Source organism: Brachycentrus maculatus, unplaced genomic scaffold (assembly GCF_059751285.1).
Source record: "Brachycentrus maculatus isolate JH-2025_06_01 unplaced genomic scaffold, ASM5975128v1 h1tg001056l, whole genome shotgun sequence".
Classification (NCBI taxonomy): Eukaryota; Metazoa; Arthropoda; class Insecta; order Trichoptera; family Brachycentridae; genus Brachycentrus; species Brachycentrus maculatus.
The window spans coordinates 114,111-139,544 of record NW_028281764.1 but is presented as its reverse complement, the minus strand read 5'-3'; the positions used below and the strand labels follow the sequence as shown (position 1 = coordinate 139,544).

General features: G+C 32.8%; 1 protein-coding gene across 3 annotated transcripts in view; it reads left to right on the top strand.

Moving 5' to 3' along the window:
* Positions 1–22,527, top strand: part of LOC148299597 (nose resistant to fluoxetine protein 6-like) — a 41,503-nt gene extending 18,976 nt beyond the window's left edge. For all 3 annotated transcript variants that reach the window (XM_088275899.1, XM_088275900.1, XM_088275901.1), the window contains exons 4-14: positions 6,114–6,307; positions 10,250–10,386; positions 12,850–13,015; positions 13,889–14,044; positions 14,765–14,878; positions 16,729–16,977; positions 17,781–17,876; positions 18,807–18,936; positions 19,685–19,859; positions 21,054–21,196; positions 21,833–22,527. In XM_088275899.1, coding sequence (XP_088132025.1) covers positions 6,114–6,307; positions 10,250–10,386; positions 12,850–13,015; positions 13,889–14,044; positions 14,765–14,878; positions 16,729–16,977; positions 17,781–17,876; positions 18,807–18,936; positions 19,685–19,859; positions 21,054–21,196; positions 21,833–22,087 — 1,815 coding nt within the window. In that variant the 3' untranslated portion in view covers positions 22,088–22,527. The remainder of the gene's footprint in view (positions 1–6,113; positions 6,308–10,249; positions 10,387–12,849; positions 13,016–13,888; positions 14,045–14,764; positions 14,879–16,728; positions 16,978–17,780; positions 17,877–18,806; positions 18,937–19,684; positions 19,860–21,053; positions 21,197–21,832) is intronic.
* Positions 22,528–25,434: the final 2,907 nt, after the last annotated feature.

The window sequence follows — 25,434 nt, the reverse complement described above, 5'->3', positions numbered from 1 at the left end:
GACTCAATTTTTCATAAACGGTAGCGTCTTTTGCTAAGAAAACTGATCTTGAAATGAGGATTGATCAGGAGAGCATGGGAGTATTAGAGTTTCATAGCCTTGGGCAATTACCTCGAGGCTCGGTAGTGTTTATTTTTATATATTATGTTTATTGATGTGAATACGCAATGGCCACTTTCGCGTTAGTAAAATTGTAACACCCCGAGTTACGTAATAAATGGTTCCACGGTCGGGTGATTCAATCGAAGCGACGCAAGACGAGATATAGACGTAAGAGTTTTTTAAACTCTAAGGCATATATGGACAACCGCTGGCCCGCCGAGCTATTTTGATTGGGCCTTCAATCATCTCGGCGAAGTTTATACAAATATACAAATTTAGGCGCATTTGCAGGAAAATTTATTTGTATTTTTGACAGGACATATACTTACGCGTTAACAGTTTTTTTGAGGATTAAACACTAAATCAAAAATTCGAACGAGGATTAAAGATGAAAATCTCTAAAATTCCATGCGATTATCCTTAATTACATAAACATATGTATATGTAATTTTTTCAAAGTATTTTTATAAATACTTTGAAAAAATGAGTTTCGTCAATATTTTGTGTTACATTTTACGAATTAAGTTTGAGGGGGAACTCACAAACTGGATAATTCAGTAAGCAAACGGCTGTTCGAGAAGTCGGACGTATCACTGCGCACGATTTAAAAAATATATGGGAATAATTTTTTTAACTACTTATCTATAATATCTGTTTTCTTTTAAAAACAATATATTTATATCGAAGAAAATCTAATTTTTTCATACAAAATTGGAAAAAATTGAAAAAATTATCAACATTTTGAGTGTGTCCAAATACTTGTTCACAAAATCTGGATTATCTCCAATTACAGGAGTTATTTTCATATTATTTTTTGACATCTCATCAAAGAAGAAGAAGAATATAAAAAAGTCTAGGCATTTACGGGGCTGACGACCATCATAAGCTGGTTTAAGCGATCTCTTTACACACGTGTAACATTCATTGAAAGTGATCACTTTAACCAGCCTATGACGGTCGTCAGCCTCGTAAATGCCCAGATTTCCATATTCTTCTTCATCTGTGATGATATGTCAAAAAATAATATAAAAAAAAACAATCCATTTCCTTAAATGTTACCTGGGGTTCAAGAATATTAAGTTGCGGGCTATTGACGGTTATCGGTGACAGAATTTGGCCCCAGACCTGAGAAAGGTTGCTCATGACTGTTCTACGGTTATGTGACGTGATTGGTTCACCCAGTTTGGGCAGATGAACTGTTATATCTAGTATAATCGGAAATATTAGTTTATTTTTCATCGTACACATATGAGTATTTACAATTTCAAACTTACAATAATGTATCCTCACCGGGTTTTCCCGTGTCGAGAGCACATTTTACAATACTTTTTAGATTATAAAATTATTTGATTAGTAATTTGTCGAGGGCACATTTTACAATACTTTTTAGATATAAAATTATTTGATTAGTAATTTGTCGAGGGCACATTTTACAATACTTTTTAGATATAAAATTATTTGATTAGTAATTTGTCGAGGGCACATTTTACAATACTTTTTAGATATAAAATTATTTGATTAGTAATTTGTCGAGGGCACATTTTACAATACTTTTTAGATATAAAATTATTTGATTAGTAATTTGTCGAGGGCACATTTTACAATACTTTTTAGATATAAAATTATTTGATTAGTAATTTGTCGAGGGCACATTTTACAATACTTTTTAGATATAAAATTAATTGATTAGTAATTTGTCGAGGGCACATTTTACAATACTTTTTAGATATAAAATTATTTGATTAGTAATTTGTCGAGGGCACATTTTACAATACTTTTTAGATATAAAATTAATTGATTAGTAATTTGTCGAGGGCACATTTTACAATACTTTTTAGATATAAAATTATTTGATTAGTAATTTGTCGAGGGCACATTTTACAATACTTTTTAGATATAAAATTAATTGATTAGTAATTTGTCGAGGGCACATTTTACAATACTTTTTAGATATAAAATTATTTGATTAGTAATTTGTCGAGGGCACATTTTACAATACTTTTTAGATATAAAATTATTTGATTAGTAATTTGTCGAGGGCACATTTTACAATACTTTTTATATATAAAATTAATTGATTAGTAATTTGTCGAGGGCACATTTTACAATACTTTTTAGATATAAAATTAATTGATTAGTAATTTGTCGAGGGCACATTTTACAATAATTTTTAGATATAAAATTATTTGATTAGTAATTTGTCGAGGGCACATTTTACAATACTTTTTAGATATAAAATTAATTGATTAGTAATTTGTCGAGGGCACATTTTACAATACTTTTTAGATATAAAATTAATTGATTAGTAATTTGTCGAGGGCACATTTTACAATACTTTTTAGATATAAAATTATTTGATTAGTAATTTGTCGAGGGCACATTTTACAATACTTTTTAGATATAAAATTATTTGATTAGTAATTTGTCGAGGGCACATTTTACAATACTTTTTATATATAAAATTAATTGATTAGTAATTTGTCTATCATGAGTCATCCAATCATGTATGACATGGCCGAATGATACCATCTATTTCCGATCGAATCATAATATTTTTGAAATTTATTTATTCTTAAATTTTGTAAAAATAATATTAATAAAAATAAAGCCAATTACACAATTCCACACTAATGTTATAATAACGACCAAATACAACAAGTAATAATAATAATAACCATATCCGCTCCCTAGGTGGAGCATATGGAGTCCACAAACTGTCTCCAGGCTTTTCTGTCGGCTGCCAGCTCCCTTGCATCCTCCCAAGTCAGATCCGCGTCGCGAAGTTCTGACGAGAACTGCCGACGAATTGTCAGCAGTGGTCGTCCTGGGCGGCGCGAACCTGATGCCTTGTAAAAGAGGCAAGCTTGATTAAGGCTCTCAAGAGGCATGCGGAGTACATGGCCAAGCCAACTGAATCGCCTTTTTTTGACGACAGTTGTGACCAAGATTTGCTGCGTCCTACGCCTTATCTCTTCATTCCTCACAAAGTCAAACCACCGCACGCCTAAGATTCTCCGCAAACACGGCTGCTCTGGGCCCTTGTAAGGTGCCATAAAATATTTAAAAAAAAAAAAAAAAATACAACAAGAGATAATAAAATAAAATAAAAAAGAGTGGGAGTGTGTGTGTGAGGAAGGGTGTGAGTGTGTGTAAAAGGGTAAGGGTATGGTATAAAAAATAGATTTTGCAGGAAGGAGAAGAAGAAGAATTGAATTGAATATTGAAGTGTTCTACTCTCAGGTTTATTGTTTACTCTTAGTAACTCACTATATCTCTCCTTATTAAAATTTTGGGACAAGACGTTTGCTACATCTAAAAGCGCTTTAAATTGAGGTTCAAGCATTGGCGAATAGGAGTTTCGACACAACGGCATATTAATCCAGAAAAAAAATAATGGGAGTAATTATTTACGTATGTACCATACAATTTTAATATCAATGCGTCTAGAGATACTAATCGATAATCTTATCCATTTAACATCGATATATAACAGATTAAATTTTGGTTTTGAAACGCGCGGCGAAATTCAATCTGTAGGATCCCCTTAACAAAATGTTGTAGATATCTATAAACTTTATACATACTCGTAATAAGAAAAGTAAATAAGAAATGCAATTTCCATCTTTAAAAAAACGTCCGACGTCACTCGGTATTTCAAATTGGTTAGCATCTATTACGTGGTTAGTGAATTCGGAGAAATTAAGTATTAATGGAGTAACCGTAAAGTTACTTTATCGTAGGTTGGTACTAACGGTATACCCAGCGAATTTTCATACGGTCTATATATAATATTATATTCATACTTACCTTTTATTACATATCGCTCACTCCTTTCAACAACGTCATATATTAAAAATCGTCCATTTTCAGCTATGCATGTTTTCAGAATTTCCAGAAAATGTACTATATCCCAGCAAAAGCGGCATATTCTTAACTTAATATTTACCCGCTACAGGGCAGAAAGTGTTGTTTTTGCATTTTGAAGAAAAGGTATTGTTCAATAATTTTTTTAAATATACTAAATATTTTTCAAATGAAGAAAAAGCCTCCAGGTTTTACCTTATAAGATCCGTTGCACAGTAAAAAGTTCAAAAAGTGGCTTGACATTTATTTTTAATATATTTCATTACATTCTTAAACTTAAAAAAACGATCTCCTGAAAAATCAAGTTTTTTTATATATGGCGTTATTGAAAGGAGTGAGCGATATGTGGTGTAATACGGATTTGAAAAATTAGATTGGGGTGAGAGGTGGAACTAATTTTGTAATTGGTAACACCAGTGGTCGTCAAACTGTGGCTCGCGAGCTGAATGCGGGTCTTTGGCACCTCAAGTGCGACTGTCACAAATGTGACCCTTTTCCCTTACAGTTATTTTTACAAATGGAAAGAAGAAAGAAGAGATATTTGGTCCGCCTCTGTAGTGTAATGTTCAGCCCGCTTAGGCTACCATGCTGGAGGTCCCGGGTTCGATGCCCAAGAGAGTCAAAGTAAATATTGATGATTTTTCAGTCTAATATTTATTTAATATGACCCTGGACTGGTACCTGAAGCGGAAGGCTGATCATCTTTCCTTCGTACATTTAACGATTAAGATAACACTGTTTCTATACGATGCAGTGCCCTATGCACCATTGGGTGCGGATAAGGGTAAGAAGAAGGAGAAAATTTGGCCAATGTGAGCGGGAGAACAGGACAAGGACGGCCGAAAAAGACTTGGCAGGATCAGATCAATCAGAATTTAAAATCTAGTGGTGTCAAAAGTCTACGTCGTAGAAGGGCATGCATGACAAAATATATGGATGTTCAGGAAGCTTGGAGTGTACGTCAGGACAGAAGAGTGTGACGTTCCATCCTCTCTGCCTAGCCCTGCGGGAAACGGCGTGATGGTAGTAGTAGTAGTAGAATTTTGGTAATGGATCAGTATAAGTATGTGCTTGTTTTGTAATACTCATATTTTATTTATTTTTTATAATATTGTATCCTACGGCTATACTAAAAAGGTTATACCTTTAACCTTTTCCGGTCCATAAAAAATATTTTAAAAATTCCACTAGGTCCACAATAGATTTAAAGCATTACAGGGTAAAACAATACATCCATTTTTTTAATAAAACAACACATGTGGTAAAAAAAAATATTCTGAATGTATACAATCTTGTCTCCTATTATTACATTTTATAGACATCTATAGATGAAAAAAAATATGTTTGCTGATGAAGTAAAAATGTCGAATGACATTCGATAAAGGACTCACCGGAATAAAGTCGATGTCGAATGACATTTGACATAGGACCGGAAAGGGTTAAAAATATTTTTTTAAATGTACAATAACAATAAAGAATATACTAATAAAAATCATCACTATCAGCGAGCAGCGAGAGAGTGAAACGTAACGTTGAAATTTATCCATTATAACATGGAGAAGAAATGCTGAGAACTTTTATATGAGTATAACTTGCTGTTCCTGCTCTGTTCTGAAGGTATTTATTTATTTAAACTTTATGTACGGAAAAGAAATAAGTACATTGGCGGGCTTATTGCTAAAAAGCAGTATCTTCCAACCAACCAAAAACAGACTAGTGATATTGATCAAAACGTTTGATACCATATATAGCTGTTTGCAATCAGAGGGTAGATAGTACTTAAACATTTGAAAAAACACAAATTACAAATTGACATTAAAAAAAAAACAAATTACAAAATATGATAACAAGGAGGCAAAGGAAAAAGGGAGTTTAGGGAAGGAGGTAAAGGGAAAAACTAAGGGAGGAAGTTTGATGGACAGTTAGGATTCCAAAGATAAAAAGTAATGTTTTGGAAGTTTCGTAAAAGTTATTAGAGAAGGTGCATTTGTTTACAAGGAGATGTCATTCATTCCATAGTCTGGCTGCTTGGACAGAGAAGGAATTTCTGAAGAATGATGTGTTATGGTGAGGAATGGAAAGTGTTCGTTTTTTCCAAATAAAACAAAAATAATTGTCATTGAATAGTCCTGATTTCTGTTCTTCAGGATCTCGTGACCTTGGGACTATGCCTTCCATCATCGTGCAAAGAGACAGAAGTATCTGGTCTGCTGCAGGAATACTTCGACTCTGGGATACTGCTTCATCAGCGCGTATACAACATGACCCTGAAGATGGAAGCTGTGAAGAAGACGAGCGATGACACTTCTTGGATATGGTCAATGAAGCACTCCATCTTTTTGTGAGTATCATGTTTTTATTTAGTTTAATTTCTTTGCTACTTCTTTCTTTTTCTTTATAAAATTAAAAAAAAAAAAAAAACTTTGTTTTAACCACGTTTTTATTGGTACACTTTATCCAACAGGTTTCAACAAGAACCGTGTCATCATCAGGGTTTATGTACCAAATTCTAAAACATTTAAATACTTATAGTTATGTAATTACCCTTCCCTTACCAAAAACTTCCACGCACTCCGTACACCATATAAAAATATCATATTTTTAAATCATATTTTCATATGGTGTACGGAGTGCGTGGAAGTTTTTGGTAAGGGAAGGGTAATTAATTATGAGTATTTGAATGTTTTATAATTTAGTACATAAACCCTGATGATGACAAGGTTCTTGTCGAAATCGGTTGGATAAAGTGTACCAATAAAAACGTGGTTAAAACATTTTTTTTTCATTTTAGAAAGTTTATAAAATGTGCTACAAATCTGCGAAAAACATTTAAAAAAATCTTTATTTTCCATTTAACCAGAATGAGCCGTAGTAATAGGTAGCTGGGTACAGTTCTTCTTCAAACCCTTATCCGCACCCCAATGGTGCATAGCGCACTGCATAATATAAACGTAGTATTAAATTGATCGTTAACACATGTAGGAAAGGTGATCAGCCCTCCACTTCAGGTACCAGTCCATGGTAATATTGAATAAATATTAGAGTGAAAAAATCACTATTATTTATTTGACCCCCCTGGGTATCGAACCCGGGACCTCCAGAACTGTAGCCGAGCGTGCTAACCATTACACTGCGGAGGCGGACAGTTGTTAAAATAATTTTTTCCCTTTATTAACAGCCGTAGCCAATTTTTACAAAATATATTACATGTTGTAATACATACTTTAAATGTTGGGTGTTATATTGCTACACGCATGGGCAAGCACTAAACCCGAAAATAAAATTCGACGAAAGGGAATGTAATATTGTATATCAGCCATGTACATTTTTTCCCTTTAATAACGGCCGTAGCCAATTTGTACATGATATATAACATGTTGTAATACTATGTTGGGTGTTATATTGCTACACGCACGGGCAAGCACTAAACCCGAAAAGAAAATTCGACGAAAGGGAATGTAATATTTTATATCAGCCTTGTACATTTTTTTCCCTTTAATAACGGCCGTAGCCAATTTGTACATGTTATATTACATGTTGTAATACTATGTTGGGGTGTTATATTGCTACACGCACGGGCAAGCACTAAACCCGAAAAGAAAATTCGACGAAAGGGAATGTAATATTTAAATCAGCCTTGTACATTTTTTTCCCTTTATTAACGACCGTATCCAATTTGCACATAATACATTACATGCTGTATACTTGATGATAAAATAATATGTTTTTCTTTTAAAGTATATTAATCTAAAAGAGGATTAACATATCGCTCACTTCTTTCAAGAACGTCATAAATCAAAAAGCTTGATTTTTAGGAGAACGTTTTTAAAGTTTAAAAATAAAACACAATATATTTCAAATAAATATCAAGCCACTTATTAAACCTTTTACTGTGCAACAGATCTTTTTAGGGAAAACCTGAAGGTTTTTTCTCCATTTGAAAAATGTTTAGTATTTTTTTAAAAATAATTCAAAAATAACATTTCTTCAAAATGCAAAAACAACATTTTCTGCCCTGTAGCGGGTAAATATTTAGTTAAAAATATGCTTGTTTTACTGGGATACAGTACATTTTCTGGGCATTCCGAAAACATGCACAACCGGAAATTGACGATTTTTGATTTATGACGTTCTTGAAGGGAGTGAGCGACATAAATCAAGGAATTATGCATTAGCCTGAAATATTGTAATTATTATCGCTTTATATTTAGGAAGTGATGTATTCCAGATATCGATATGGTCCGCGAAATCATCGCCGAGGTTTTGCATTCGGAGTATAGAAGTATTAAATCCAGACACTGTCCGTCTGTTATAACAATAACATATCTGATGATTTCTCGTGTTTCTGGTTGGGGCGTAAATATTTATCATTTGCAATAACAAGGGACAGACTTATACTTATTATTAAATAGAAATATTATTTAAAATTTTGGATACATTAATCAGATCAAATAGTTTTCTCCTATCACTCAACTTTATTTAATTTAGTAAACAAAGCAATTGATTATAATACAAATAATCCTCAGGTGAATTTATTTTAAACTTAACAAACTTCAGAAACTTATGTTGTACCCTTTCTATTGATTGTAAATGAATCCAGTAGTTTGGTGTTTATTATTTTTTTTATATAAAAAGCATTGTTAACTTTGTGATATGGTAATATAAAACTATCCTTATCATTTATCATTCACATTTTAAGTGGTATTACAAAAAGTGAACCATGAATGATACGAAGAATATTAGTTAAATATATCATAAATTTAAAACATATTTTTTTGTTAAGGATAAAGTTTGTATCTTAATATGGGCTTCGCAGTTTATTCTTTCAAAAAAACCCACAATAATGATGAAATAAGGAAAATATGGATTTCAATGTGCCGTTGGCCTTGATTAATTTAAATCCACATATTTATTTTTATTACCCATAGTCTAGGCAAGTAAGACATGGAAATCAGAATAAAATTAATTAATACCTTTGATTTTTGGCGTATTTGTTCCTTAGGATATTAAAAGCATTGATAACTTTGTAGTATTGTAATTTAACACTATCCTTATCATTCATAATTTACTTTGTGTAATATCTTGTTCCTTAGACCTATAAAGTGTCCCTTCAATGTTCCAACCCATTTGCTCCCAAAATGTGCTCCTTGTCTTTGCTTTTTTTTATTTATGACAAAAACGGTTGGGCCTTGGTGAGTTCAAAGAAAATTGTCAAGATCCAAAATTATCACAAAAAAATATCTATTGGATTTTAGTTTTGTACTGACATTTCTTGGTAGAGCTGCATTTTATAGGATAACATATCAACTCTGTAACTTTTTCCACATGAATTTTATTTGACCTGCAACTGGGTTTTATCGTAACCAACATCATCAGACTGGTGACGTCGATTAAGATTAAACTCGGTTGCTGGTCTTCTCTAAATTCTCTATGTAATGGTATTAATTTGGTTAAGATGTTATTAAACATTTGTCAAAATATTTATTAAAGTACTTGACAATATGATCACAACATTTTGGGTGTGTACAAAACTTTGTTCACAAATCTGAACAGTTTCTGTTCAGATTTGTGAACAAAGTTTCTACACATTATTTTCAGTTGATTTTTTATTGAGTTATTTTTACATATCACAGTGAAGAAACCTAAATTTTTGAATAAGCATTTGGACACATGCAAAACGTTGTGAATAAAATAACAGGTAAAATTTTAAGGGTAGTTTTAAATAATTCGTAAGATTCTTATATTCATTTGAAAGCGTCCCAGCTAAATGAAAACTGACAATAAAAAGAAAAATATCAACGAGTTTATATATATATATATATATATATATATATATATATATATATATATATATATATATATATATATATATATATATATATATATATATATATATATATATATATATATATATATATATATATATATAAACAAAAACAAACATATAAATATAAACACATATACATACCTACATCCATTAACCATATAAAAAATAAATGAAATGAAAAAAAAACAAAATATCCTCTCTCCCAACCCAAATGCTTTCCGCTTCAAATGTTTCATTTCATTAATATTTCTTTAGCATGTTTTATGTTCCTCGGTAACATATGATTGTTTATATATATATATATATATATATATATATATATATATATATATATATATATATATATATATATATATATATATATATATATATATATATATATATATATATATGCTATCAATTATATTAGTTTCAATATATTATTGTTTGATGTCTAATGTCTTCGTTTTGTTTTAGGATGACGACTGCTTCTTTGTTCGTGATGATTTTGATTGGCTCAGTATACAGCGCCAATATTAGTGAAGATTCTCCAGAGACGATGAAATCGAATATTGGCAAAGGTAGCACCAATGGAGACGTGTCTAATCAAAATGGTAATTATGACGTTTTCTATGGATTTCTAGAACTTTAATGATTGTCACTAAAACCGGTTTTCAAATGTTTAAAATAACACAGCTGATCCTATAGTTGACTTAGATTCTTTGTAAGCCTTGATGGTGGAATTACGAGGATATAGTCATTTGGGTTTCAGACTGTCTTTAAAAATTGTCCGCCTCCGTAGTGTTATTGTCAGTACGCTCGGCTAACGTTTTGGAGGTCCCGGGTTCGATTGCCAGGGGTGGGGGGGGTCAAATAAATATAAGTGATTTTTGAACTGGTCAGGTCAGGAGTCTGAATAATTGATAGTATGTATGAGGATATGCATAAATGTGGAAGAGACGTAGATTGTTTGTGAAGACTGATTGGTATGGGGTTCTATTCTCTCTGCCTACCCCTAGAATTTCTATTTCCAACTGCATTTATCTCACAATTTTTTATATATTTTTTTTTAACATCTCATCAAAGATGAAGAAGAATATGGAAGAAGAAGAATTCTGAGCATTTACGGGGCTAACGACCGTCATCGGCTGGTTTAAGTGATCACTTTACACACGTGTAACATTCACCAATTCTACCCATTATTAACAACCACCCTACTCAAATTCTTGGAAGTTCTATATATGTGAACCAATTTAGAACCCTTGTTCATGAATCACTAGAACTTCACTAGAGACATCTATTGGTGAGATGTAAAGAAGCTTTTTACTAAGCAGAAACTCTTATATTAGTATGTGAGATCCGAATCCTGGATTATAATCACACACATGAGAAACGCCAGAAACTACCATTTTCATTTGTATTATTAAGCTTATAATTTGACCAGATAATTTATTTACAACATTTTGAGTGTGTCCACATACTTGTTCACAAAATCTGGATTATCTCCAATTACAGGAGTTATTTCCATATTATTTTTTGACATCTCATCAAAGATGAAGAAGAATATGGAATATTAATTTATATTTTGATTACTATATTTTCCAAAGTGGGAATGCGGTTTGGTCATAAATTAGTATATTAAAATTGTCTGCGCGAATCGGTTATTGAATTTAAAATTAATTTATTTCACACTACATTCCCATCATTATTTTGCAATTTATTTTCTCTCTATCATTTCGATGAAATTGGATACAGAGAATATAAGCCTGACAGCAAAAGCTAAACTGGCGGTACACAACGGAGTCTTGGTACCAAACTCAATATATCGTAGTCATACAGGAGAAAGTGACCAAGTGCATTTTTTTACAGAAACGTGATCAGTGAATTTTTGATATATTACTAGCTTAATATTGTCCGCCTCCGTAGTGTAATGGTCAGCATGCTCGGCTACCGTTCTGGAGGTCCCGGGTTCGATTCCCAGGGGGTTTAATAAATACAAGTGATTTTTGCACTCTAATATTTATTCAATATTACACTGGACTGGTACCTGAAGTGGAGGGCTGATCACCTTTCCTTCATGTGTAATCGATCGAGATAACACTGCGTTTATATGAAGCAGTGCCCTATGCACCATTGGGTTGCGGTAAATTTATAATATTGCCTTGAAAAAAATCCCAATGGATTTTCGGAAGTATAATATATTCACTTGTTAAAAATGACTAACTGCATTGATGTTTATTTTCATGCCAAGCAAAAGTGACTTAAATGGCCCTTCTGAACTTTTAAAGTTTTGTTAGTAAGTCACTTTCTCCTGTACGATTACGATATGTGTGAAGCATGGAGTTGACAAAATTAGGATGAATTCAGTCGGAATGCGATCTCTCAGTGCGGTAAAAAGATGTATAATACATGCTCGAATTATATAAGGAAAGAATGAAAGGTTGAGATAAACAGTGTCGATAAAACTACGTATATAGAATGAGTGCAGAAAGAATGGTAAAAGTTTAGTCAAAATGCGTTCTTTCAGACAAATGTGTGGTAAAACGTTGTATGATATATGCTCGGATGGTGAATAAGGAATGAATGCAAGAATGAGATGAATTTTATCAATAAAACTAAAAAAGGTGTTTTGAGATGGATGGTTTGGGCATGTGGACCGAATGAGTGAAGAAACAGTATAACTAATTTATGAGGCGAATGTAGTTAGTAGTAGGAGCAAGAGTAGGAAACTTGCCATGATTAAGTATTTTGGGTGTGGTCAGGTTCGGAATTATCGGCGGTTATGTATGAGGAGATGCATGAATGTGGAAGAGCCAAAAATGGTTAGCGAATACAGCTTGGTGTGGTGTTCTGCTCTCTCTGCCTACCACTGAGGGTAGCCGATTTTCCTCTGCTTATATTACGAACTACATTTGACTCATAAATTTGTTTAACCATCCTTTCTTCACTCATTAGATTCACAATGCCCAAACCATCACAACACATCACACTTCAATTCATTTTATCTGCCTACCCTTGCGGGGAAGCGGCGTAACTGGTTTAAATATAATCAATTTTTATTCTTTATTTCTTTTCAGGCCAATATTACGATAAAAATAATGGCTTCCTTCAAAGCGACATTGGAAAATCAAATTTCGACACTACTAAAGAGATTCTACTTGGGTTCAGTGTGGGGAAAAACGCGAGGAAGGTTTTTGATGTAAAACATGATGACGATATGTTGCTTCCCCTGAATGGAATAAGGTAATAGAAAATACTACTTCTACTTCTACCATCAAGCCATTTCCCCGCAGGGGTAGTCAGACAGGATGTAGCGCCACAATCTTCTGTCCTGACATACACTCCTAGGTTCCTTCCCATCCATACATCTAGTCGTACATACCCTTTGATAACGTAGACTTTTGGCACTTACAGATTTTAGGTTCTGATCGATCTGATAGAGACATCTATGGTGAGATGAAAGAAGGTTTTTGTTGAGCAGAAACTCTTTCATTTGTATGTGAGGTCCGAATCCTCGAGTTGCTATTTTATTATATTATATAAAATGCAATTACACTAAGAAATATTAGCACCTACAAAACTTAAATATCTTTATATTATTTTTTGACATCTCATCAAAGATGAAGAAGAATATGGAAGTCTGGGCATTTACAGGGCTGAAGACCGTCATAGGCTGGTATTTGTGATCACTTTACACACGTGTAACATTCACCAAACTCTACCCATTATTGACAACCACACTTCTCAAATTCTTGGAAGTTCTATGTATATGAACCTATATTCATTTTTATTATTAAAGCTTAAAATTTGACCAGATAATTTATTCACAACTTTTGGAGTGTGTCCAAATACTTGTTCACAAAATATGGATTATCTCCAATTACAGGAGTTGTTTTCATATTATTTTTTGACATGTCAAAAAGTAATATGAAAATAACTCCTGTAATTGGAGATAATCCAGATTTAGTGAACAAGTATTTGGACACACTCCAAATGTTGTGTCTTTCATTTGAATGTGAGATCCGAATCCCGGAGTTGTTATTTTATTATATAAAATGCAATCACACTAATTATTGTTGGTACCTACCTACAAAACTAAAATCTCTTTTTTTTTAGAACAATTTTAATGGGATGTATAGTATATGGGCACATGACAATATATGGTATGGATAAATATGAAGGAAGACATAAAATTCACTATACGGATGATGACTTAGCGTCTCAGACCTTCCAGAATGCACCATTTGTAGTGGACACATTTTATTGCATGAGGTTAGTATTTCCAACTACTTTATTTATTATTTTTTCTCAAATGTTTTTTACAGATACTTTGTGGCACATTTTATAAACATTTTGTAAAATAAACTTAAATTTTATTTAAGTACTTTTTTCTCCGACCGATTTTGACCTTATCATCATCATCGTCATGTACATATCCATCCCTGAAAAAAATACTAGAAAATTGGTTAAAAACAAAGTTTCAGTTTTATTAATTTCATCTTTCTTAATAATTTCTAAAATTTTTAATGGAATTCGGCAAATATATATTTTTTTAACCATACATTTCAATAAGTCTTTTCGTTTCAAAATTATATACTTCTGTCAAAGAAAAAAAAAATACAAAAACGGTGTTTTAATAAAAAAAGCAATTTATTAGTTACGGGCTAATTGATTATCCCGTCTTCAGTACTTTTATTTTAGGTAATTTTCTCCAATCCATCAGGTACTAAAATAAATAAAAAATCTTAAGAAAAAGATGATATTTTGTATAAATCGGGAATCTGTAAACTGTCTTATGAAGATTGTTAAGTGTTTATATAGATAAGACATTACGTAAATTCAAATACTCAATGTGTTTTAAAATGGGATTACAAAAAGTGAACAATAAATATATATTCGCAGTGAATTTATTAAATGTTATAAAATCATTTCAATTCGTGTTTTACAATTTTATAAAGATTTTTAAAAATATTTTTTTAAAAATGATTTCAGTGGTTTTCTATTAGGCTACACATTTTTTAAGAATCCCAAGAACCAAAGAAGCAGACCACCTTTGCAAGAGACGATAAAAGATTTCATGAATGGAGTATACAAAAGGATAAAAAGGTATTTAAAAAAAAATATATATAATTTTAATCTAGATGGAATTGATAATGAACAGAAAAGACGAGTAAGTGTATTAAAATGAGAATATGGAATCCTGAAATTTACAGGACTTACGACCTGGTATTTGCTGGTTAAAGTAATCACTTTAAACACGTGTAACATTCACCTTTCTGGACATCGAGATATAATGGCTATTAATATGCATTAATTAAAATTTCTCAAAATATCTTTAAGCTCGTAGATTGACATCTTAATATAGAAATTACACTTTGACAGATCGTAAGCCCTGTAAATACTTGGATTTCCATATTCTTCTTCATCAAAGATAATTTCAGATATTATTATAATATTAAAACCCTTATCTGCACCCGATGGTGCATAGGGCACTGTGTCTTATAAACGCAGTGTTATCATGATCGTTTTACACATGAAGGAAAGGTGATCAGCCCTCCGCTTCAGGTACCAGTCCATGGTAATATTGAATCAATATTACAGTGAAAAAATTACTTATATTTATATTATTTTTGTCATCAAAGATGAAGAAGAAAATGGAAGTCTGGGCATTTACGTATTTAAGTAGTGTGGTTGTCAATAATGGGTAGAATTGGTGAATGTTACGCGTGTGTAAAGTGATCACTTAAACCAGCCTATGACGATCGTCAGCCCCGGAAATGCCCAGACTTCCATATTCTTCTTCATCTTTGATGAGATGTCAAAAATAATATGAAGATAACTCCTGTAATTGGAGATAATCCAGATTTTGTGAACAAGTATTTGGACACAGTCAAAATGTTACTTATATTTATTTTACCCCCTTGGGAATCGAACCCGGAACCTCCAGAACGGTAGCCGAACGTGCTGACCATTACACTACGAAGGCGGACGATAAGATAACATCATAAATAACTCCCAAGTGGAAACAAAACCTCCTTTAAACACCCTTAAAACACTGAAAACTTTTGTTGTAATAAATAGCCAAGTTTTTTTATTGTTTCGGCAATCACACATGCTGAGATTGTAAATGAATAACGCTTGTTTTTTACCACTTGAGTATATTTTATTATAACGACTAGTTTTTAGTAAGCTTTGTAAATAAACAGACTTCTATATTCTTTTTCATCTATACTATTGAAAGATACCAATATATAAAAATAATTCCCAAGTAATGCAAACACTTAAAACTATGAAAGTGGGACAAACCATCAAAACACTGAAAATTTGATAAAATTGTAAACTATTGTAGAAACTAGTCGTTATAATAAAACTAACTGACTAACTAACCATCACGCCGCTTCTCCGCAGGGGTAGGCAGAGAGAATAGAGCGCCACACCACTCTGTCCTTGCAAACATTCTTCGCCTCTTCCACGTTCATGCATCTCCTCATACATACCCGCCGATTGTTACGACTCCTAACCTGACCACTTTCAAGTATTTGGCATACCTGATCGTGCCATATTTTTCTCGGTCTTCCTCTGCTTCTTTTCCCACTGACATTCGCCTCATAAATTTGTTTTACCGTTCTTTCCTCACTCATTCGTTCTACATGTCCAGACCATCTCAACACACCTTTCTTAATTTTATCGATAATGCTTATCTCAGCTTTGCATTCCTTCCTTATTTCACTATTCGCACATCTATCATACATCGTTTTGTCGCACATTCTTCTGAGAGATCGCATTTCGACTGCATTCAGTCTACTTTCATCCTTCTTTCGCCAACTTATATTGCTCGTTATAATAAAATAAACTCAAGTGGTAAAAAAAGTGATTTTATTTTACAATTTCATAATGTCTTACCACAAAGTGAATGCCGAAACAATAATGAAAACTTGATTATCGACATTTCGCAGGTTGACCCCGGTCTACGTATACATGCTCATCGTATCCCACACGGCGGGAGAGTGGGTGTACAGGTCCTCGGCGCTCTGGAACCGGGAGAGGCTGGACCAGTTCTGCGCCAAGTACTGGTGGACCAACGTGCTGTACATCAACAACATCATCCCGGGCGTCTCCATCACCTGCATGTCCTGGGGCTACTACCTGTCCAACGACATGCAGTTCTTCGTCGTGGCCAGCTGTCTGCTCTACATGTCCAAATAGTAGGCCCATTTTAAGTTGACTACTACTACTAATTTTTTGACATGTCATCAAAGATGAAGAAGAATATGGAAGTCCGGGAATTTACGGGGCTGACGACCGTCATAGGTTGGTTTGAGTGATTATTAGTATGTGAGGTCCGAATCTGGATTGTAAAAAAAGAGAATCTACGTCTACCAATGAACAAAGTATATTAATGACACTTAAAAATTTTCAAGGAACCGGAAATTTAAGACATTATGAGAATTCAAGACGTTATAATATAACCTCGTAATCCAGATTTCAGACTTCTAAGTTTCACTCAAATCACGTCTTACAACATTTTGAGTGTGTCCAAATACTTGTTCACAAAATCTGGATTATCTCCAATTACAGGAGTTATTTTCATATTATTTTTTGACATCTCATCAAAGATGAAGAAGAATATGGAAGTCTGGATAAGTCTAATATAAGAGTTTCTGCTTAGTAAAAAGCTTCTTTACATCTCACCAATAGATGTCTCTAGTGAAGTTCTAGTGATTCAAGAACAATGTTTCAGAATTGGTTCATAAATATAGAACTTGAGTTTGAGTAGTTTGGTTGTCAATAATGGGTAGAATTGGTGTTTGGAAATGATGCGGAATGCAGCGACACACGTCTCACAGTAGATTTTAAGAAATAGTGGTATTTACTAGGTAAAACATGAATTAAACATGGATAGATTTTACCACAAAGTGACTGCCGAATTAAAAAATGAAACTTTTTATACGGAGTTGGATCGTGGACTTTCAAGTTTGATTTTTGTTTTAATATTTTTCTTTTTCAGTTACTTCAAAACATCAGCAATTATTGCACTCGGATTGTGTATAGCGTCAGGATTGTATACAGCCTATATAGTACAAGTCTTGGATTACAAACCATAGTGAGTGACTCATAATTTGAACTAATTATAAATGTGATATTCACTTTATTTTAAACTTCGTAAAAACATTGACATATCGCTCACTCCTTTTAACAACGTCATATATCAAAAATCGTCAATTCTATTTTTTATCAGAAGATGAAAACAGCTTATTTATTGACTTGGCGTTTAATTTGTAGAACTCCATTTTAATTTATGTATTAATTTTAAATCAAACACAGATTTATATAATATAAGGGTACATACCTACATCCCCCACTACTTAATGAACAAACTAACCTTAGGTCTTCACTATTGCTAAATGTATTTAAATAGACTATTACTGTACATCATCTCTCTCTATGTAAACGCTTGCATGATGCGTTATTGATAATCTAATAATTACATCTACATATAAAAATTCTTAAAAATAATATTACCAACAATTGTATTAAAATCTCTAAAATATGGCCAATAAATTCTTCCCTTCCCAGAAAACAAATATAAGGGTACATACCTACATCCCCCATTAGCGACTGTTGTCTCCCATAAATTATTACTGCACATGTTAAAACTGTCACATAGAATTGTATAGCTACATAAGGACCGTAGTCCATTTGATCTTCACATTCGTTTGATAATGCCCTAACAAGGCGAAACAATTGTCACAGTATAATTTTTTATGTGTTTTTTGTAAATAAAATACAACTTAGTAGACTCAAAAAATCTGTGTTTGATTTAAAATTAATACATAAATGAAAACAGCTGTTTGTTTTCGAAACTAGTCGTATATATAAATAAAAATCATTAAAGTGGTATATTCAAGTGTTTCATTAAAAAAAAAATCAACATGTCATTCCACAAAGTTAATGCTGAATCAATAAATAATATAAAACTGTTGTAATGTACATTAAAAAGGAAATAAATGATATCTAATTTTTATTTTTTCAGTTACCACACAGTCTTCGAAACGTCGGACACTTTTTACAGTCCGCCTTGGATGAGAATTTCTCCTTACCTTATAGGGATATTTAGCGCCTACTTGTACTATCACCACAAGGACAAATTACCCAAAAACAAGGTGACCTTTTTACTAACGCTCACTCATAATCTAATAATATCCGTTGCCATATCTAGCTTCCGTTTAAGCGGGATATTTGTTACCCGCAACTTTTATTTTTTTTCATTAATTGATTCGGCACTCACTTTGTGGTAAAATCTATCAACTTTTAATTAATGTTTTACTTAGTAAATACCACTATTTATTAAAATCTACTGCGATGCATTCCGCATCATTCAAAGGATGCGGAATGCATCGAAACACGTTTCGCAGTAGATTTGAAGAAATAGTGGTATTTCCTAAGTAAAAAAATAATTAAAATGAAATAAAAAAAACCCTTATCCGCACCCGATGGTGCATAGGGCGCTGCATCATATAAACGCAGTGTTATATAACGCAGTGTTGCATATATATATATATATATATATATATATATATATATATATATATATATATATATATATATATATATATATATATATATATATATATATATATGTATATATATATATATATATATATATATATATATATATATATATATATATATATATATATATATATATATATTTATACATACATATATATATATATATATATATATATATATATATATATATATATATATATATATATATATATATATATATATATATATATATATATATTTATATAAGTTGTTTTTATAATTTTTATTGTTTTAAGTCTTTCAGATGGTTGCATGTTTTAATTTGTGATATTTGAATTACAGCCTAGCTTTGTTTTTCAGCTATTTGCTTGGTGCGGTTGGTCGCTGTATCTGGCCTGCACGGGCTGGCCGCTGTACGCGCTGCCGACCAGGAACGTCAGCCTGGAGTTCAGCATGCTCTACCTCTCCACCTCCAGGGTGCTGTGGTCCTTCGGCTCCGTCTGGCTCATGGTGTCCTGCCTGACCGACAACGCCGGTAAATGTGCACTTATGCAATATGCACACAATATGCAATACGCACACAATCTGTGCTTAGGCATAGTCAGAGAGCGCTGAATCGAATGAAGGACGTTTGTTTGTGTACCTTATCGCGTATCGATCTCGCAGTCTTCCTATCTCGGAATGTCGGTGAATATATGACCCAAGAGAATGAGTGTCCTCAAACGTTTGAATTTTGTTGCAATTCATGGTGATTTTTTTTTCGCATTGAAGTGTGAGCGCGCGCGCGCGCACACACACACACACACGACACAGATGCGCAGGCGCACACACACACACACGACACACATGCGCAGGCACGCACACACACACACACATACACATGCACGCACGCACACGCACACACACCAACACATATACACATATTCACACATACACGCACATACTCACAAACTGCATACTCCTTGATCAAGATTTTTTTAAATACCTCATCATAGATGAAAAAGTGTATTTAGATGAGCATATGGGCTAACGACTTATCATTGGCTGGTTTAAGTGATCATTTGTGTTTCTCGCGTGAGTGTGTATGTGTGTGTGTGTGTATGTGTGTGAGTGTGTATGTGTGTGAGTGTGTATGTGTGTGAGTGTGTATGTGTGTGAGTGTGTATGTGTGTGAGTGTGTATGTGTGTGAGTGTGTATGTGTGTGAGTGTGTATGTGTGAGAGTGTGTATGTGTGTGTGTGTGTGTGTGTGTGTGTGTGTGTGTGTGTGTGTATGGGTGTGTGCGTCTATGCGTGAATGTGTGTCCGTATGTGTTGTGTTTATGCTTGTATGTATGTGTGTGTATGTGCGCATATGTGCGGAGTGTGTGTGCGCGTATTTATGTACTGTGTCTTGAAATAGCCCTAAAATAAAATATTCCTTCATTAAAAAAATACCATACATAAACCTTAATCGTCGAAGGAAATAAAGCATCCTGAATTTTTTGGAATGTGGACTCACGTATGAGTGATGATATAAAATAAATCGTATGCAAAAAAACATTAACTAGACAAATTGCTTGCCATTGAAATACGGTCGCTTTCAGAATCACAATACGAGAAGCAGCTTCCGAACTAAATCCACAGTCCAAATTCTGAATCCTTTGTCTCAACGTGCTGCTCATTATCGACTGCCTTTTGTCTCTTATTATCCTCAAGTGTGCCAGAGTGATACTTTGTCTTTTTTCCAGGCAATTTGGGCAGAGTATTGTCCAAAGACGTATGGATACCACTGGCTCGCCTGACATACTGCGTGTATCTCGTTAACCCATTGCTGGTGATTGTCTTCACCTCTATGCGAGACAAGAATATGTATTACGACGAGAAAGGAGTGGTAAGTGCAACAAAATTTATGATGCATATATCGCTCACTCCTTTCAATAATGTCATAAATCAAAAATCGACAATTTTCAGTTGTGCAGAAAATGTAGTATATCCCAGCAAAAGCGGCATATTTAAAACTTAATATTTACCCGCTACAGGTCAGAAAGTGTTGTTTTTGCATTTTGAAAAAACGGTATTGTTTTATTATTTTTTGAAATATACTACATATCTTTCAAATGGAGAAAAAACATTCAGGTTTTACCTTTAAAGATCTGTTACACAGTAAAAAGTTTAATTAAGTGTGAAACTTTAAAAACGATCTCCTGAAAAATCAAGTTTTTTGATATATGATGTTGTTGAAAGGCACTCCTTTTTCTCTCACTCCAGCGATATGCAATGTTCAAAAATAAAATGTTTACTTAAAATATTACAATTCAATTAAAATATTACAAAATATCGTTTTTCTGCCTCATTTTTCTCAAAACATTTAGTAATCCGAATGCCCACTGCACATTTTACGTTCGGATTACCGAGCTGGCGCCGTTTTTACACCTATTGTATATCAGCATTAATCTTTTCCAAAAACCATGACGTTAGATTTGTCTAATCAATTTCATTTTCATTCTAATTTTTGTATTTTTTTCAGCTACTCAGTGGACTTGGATTGGTTTTCATGTCGTTCATCGGTGCCTTCTTCTTGGCAATATTCGTAGAATATCCAATAAACAACCTTTTTAGTGCCATTTCGAAAAGAAATAAAACAGTAGAAGAGAAAATTCCCAGCAACAAAGTCGCAAACGGGAAAGTTACAAATGGCTTGTCTGTTAATGGCATATATACGAACGGGAATATTTCAGATGTAACTCATATACCTGGTGTAAAACCACTGAAAGTTGATTGAAAAATTTTGCAATTCAAGATTGAGTGAAATTTAAATATGTACGGCCAAGCCAAAAAGTTTAAAGTCTATAAAGTGTATTTATTTCTTGATTTGACGTTTAATTTGTAGAAGTCCATTTTATTTATGTATGAATTGTTACATCAAACACATTGACATTCTTTTACAACATTTTGAGTGTGTCCAAATACTTGTTCACGAAATCTGGATTATCTCCAATTACAGGAGTCATTTTCATGTTATTTTTTGACATATCGCTCACTCCTTTCAAGAACGTCATAAATCAAAATTCGTCAATTTTCAGTTGTGCACGTTTTTGGAATGCCCAGAAAATATACTATATCCCAGCAAAAGTGGCATATTTTTAAAATAATATTTACCCGCTACAGGGCAGAAAGTGTTGTTTTTGCATTTTGAAGAAAAGGTATTGTTTAATTATTTTTTTAAACATACTAAATATTTTTCAAATGGAGTAAAAACCTTCAGGTTTAACCTTAAAACATGTGTTGCATAGTAAAAAGTTCAATGAGTGGCTTGATATTTATTTTTAATACATTGTATTATATTTTTAAACTTAAAAAACGTTCTCCTGAAAAATCAAGTTTTTTGATTTATGACGTTCTTAAAAGGAGTGAGCGATATTACCAATAGATGTCTCTAGTAAAGTTCTAGTGATTCAAGAATAATGTTTCAAAATTGGTTCATATATATAGAACTTCCAAGAATTTGAGTAGTGTGGTTGTCAATAATGGGTAGAATTTGTGAATGTTACACGTGTGTAAAGTGATCACTTAAACCAGCCTATGACGGTCGTCAGCCCCGTAAATGCCCAGTATTCCATATTCTTCTTCATCTTTGATGCGATGTAAATATATATAATATGACATTGACATTCGTTTGAAAATGCCATAACTATCCGAAACGAAATTCACAATATTAACCCTTTGCACTCGAAAGTTATTTGATATGTGCAAACGCCAACTCAATTGGATTCCGAGACTTATTAGTATTTCATTGAACTTATATGATTCTGGTTCAATTATATTGAAAAGAAAAATACCATACATTAAAAATATTGAGATCAAAGAACAATGTTTCAAAATTGGTTCATATATATAGAACTTTCAAGAATTTGAGTAGCGTGGTTGTCAAATATGGGTAGAATTGGTGAATGTTACAAGTGTGTAAAGTAGTGATCACTTTACCACCCTATGACGGTAGTCAGCCCCGTAAATGCCCAGACTTCCATATTCTTCTTCACCTTTGATGAGATGTCAAAAAATAATATGAAAATAGCTCTTGTAATTGGAGATAATCCAGATTATGTGAAGAAGTATTTGGACACACTCAAAATCTTGTGAAAAATATTGAGTATTATGACTTTATTTTCTTGGCGCCATAGCAACGGCACTCGAGTAATACGGCAAAATCAGGCATGCCGCTTCTATGGCGGCATTCGAGTGCTAACGGTTAATTTCTATGTGGTTTTTCGACAGTAAAATACAACTTAATAGACTCAAAAAATCTGTGTTTGATTTAACAATTAATACATAAAAGTCTTAAAGTGTGCGAAATCGTCAAATCACTTCTCACAGGTTCTCAAACTATTGTTGTCTCGCACCCTCCGCTAAAATATTTCTATGTTGGATTGAGAAAGCCTTTATTCAGCAGAGACCTTTTATTAGAATGTATGCAAGATCCGAACCCGGATTATTTTTACATACTGGGAAACGCCTGGACACAAGAATTTTTTTTTGCAGTTTATAATTTGACCAGTTATTATTTTGCTCACAACAGTTTGAGTATGTCCAAACACTTTTGTGAACTCGTATTTGGACACACTCAAAATGTTGGGAATTAAAAATAATACTATCATTATATTACTATCATTTGGTGCTATTATTATTTGAATTATACAGATGTTTTTGTCCGCCTCCGTAGTGTAATGGTCAGCATGCTCGGCTACCGTCCTGGAGGTCCCGGGTTCGATTCCCAGGGGGGTTTAATAAATATAAGTGATTTTTTCACTCTAATATTTATTCAATATTACACTGGACTGGTCCCTGAAGTGGAGGGATGATCACCTTTCCTTCATGTGTAAACGATCGAGATAACACTGCGTTTATATGAAACAGTGCCCTATGCACCATTGGGGTACGGTAAGGGATTTATTATTATACAGATGTTTCAGAATAAGCTTTTTTCGCTCAAATAAACGGGTAAATGTTTTTACGAATGTATATGGCAGAGAATCTGTCTCTATAGCACGATCCGTTCATCGTCGGTTTTCGGTCGCACATAAATCAATAATTTTTTTATGCCATAAGATGTTATTGTTATTATTACTCGTTTTCATAGCGGCTAAATATAAAGCACCTTTGTAAGATCCCTCTAATGGCAATTCTTACTATATCTATGGTCGCCAAGTTGCAATTCGAAAATATTGGTTGATCAGCCATATGCATTCGTGACGTCACTCGTTCATGTACCGGCCATTTAATTATAATTTTAATGTTGATTATTTTTTAGTCATAGGTTAAACCATTGTACATACTATAAATATTTCAACTAGAAACTACATACAAATTTAAGATGTTTGTAATAAAATAAATTTAACTGTGTAAAATGGATTTTATTTCAACCTTTAACGAAATTTGAGAATATCCAAAAAAATTGTTCTGGGATTATGGTATATTGTAAATCGGGATTCCTTAATATTTTATTTATTTCAAAACATATTACATACATAAGTCATATATACTTATAGTATTCCCGACGAGTAATTTCTATTTCTCATTTTGGGACATGGGATTAAGGTTAACAAGACTGGAACACAAATAATAAAGAACAAAAAAGATTTTTTTTTAATAACCAAAACTAATACTAATACATGGCAAAATATAAAAACAGTAAACAGGTATAATAAATAGGCACAAGAAGCATATTTAAAAGAAATAAACGAGAAAAACATAAGGTAAGAAGCATATTGAAAATAAACAAATATCCCAGGATCCACGCGAAATAACGCTGAAAAGAAACTTGTGAGACCCATACTTGAAATAATACACACACACAAACATACATACATACACACACACACACACCCACACACAGACACATATACACACACAATACAATACAAGAAGAGCAGAACTGATCACCTTGCCTTCATGCAAGTTAATATCAAGATAACACTACGTCCATGGGAAGCAGTGTCCTATGTACCATTGGGTGCAAATAAGGCAAGAAAAATAATAAAAAGAAGAAGATGAAGAATTTTTATTTACCGCTGATGGTGCATATAGCTGAATATAACTGTATATAACTAATTTAACGCAACATTATTATCT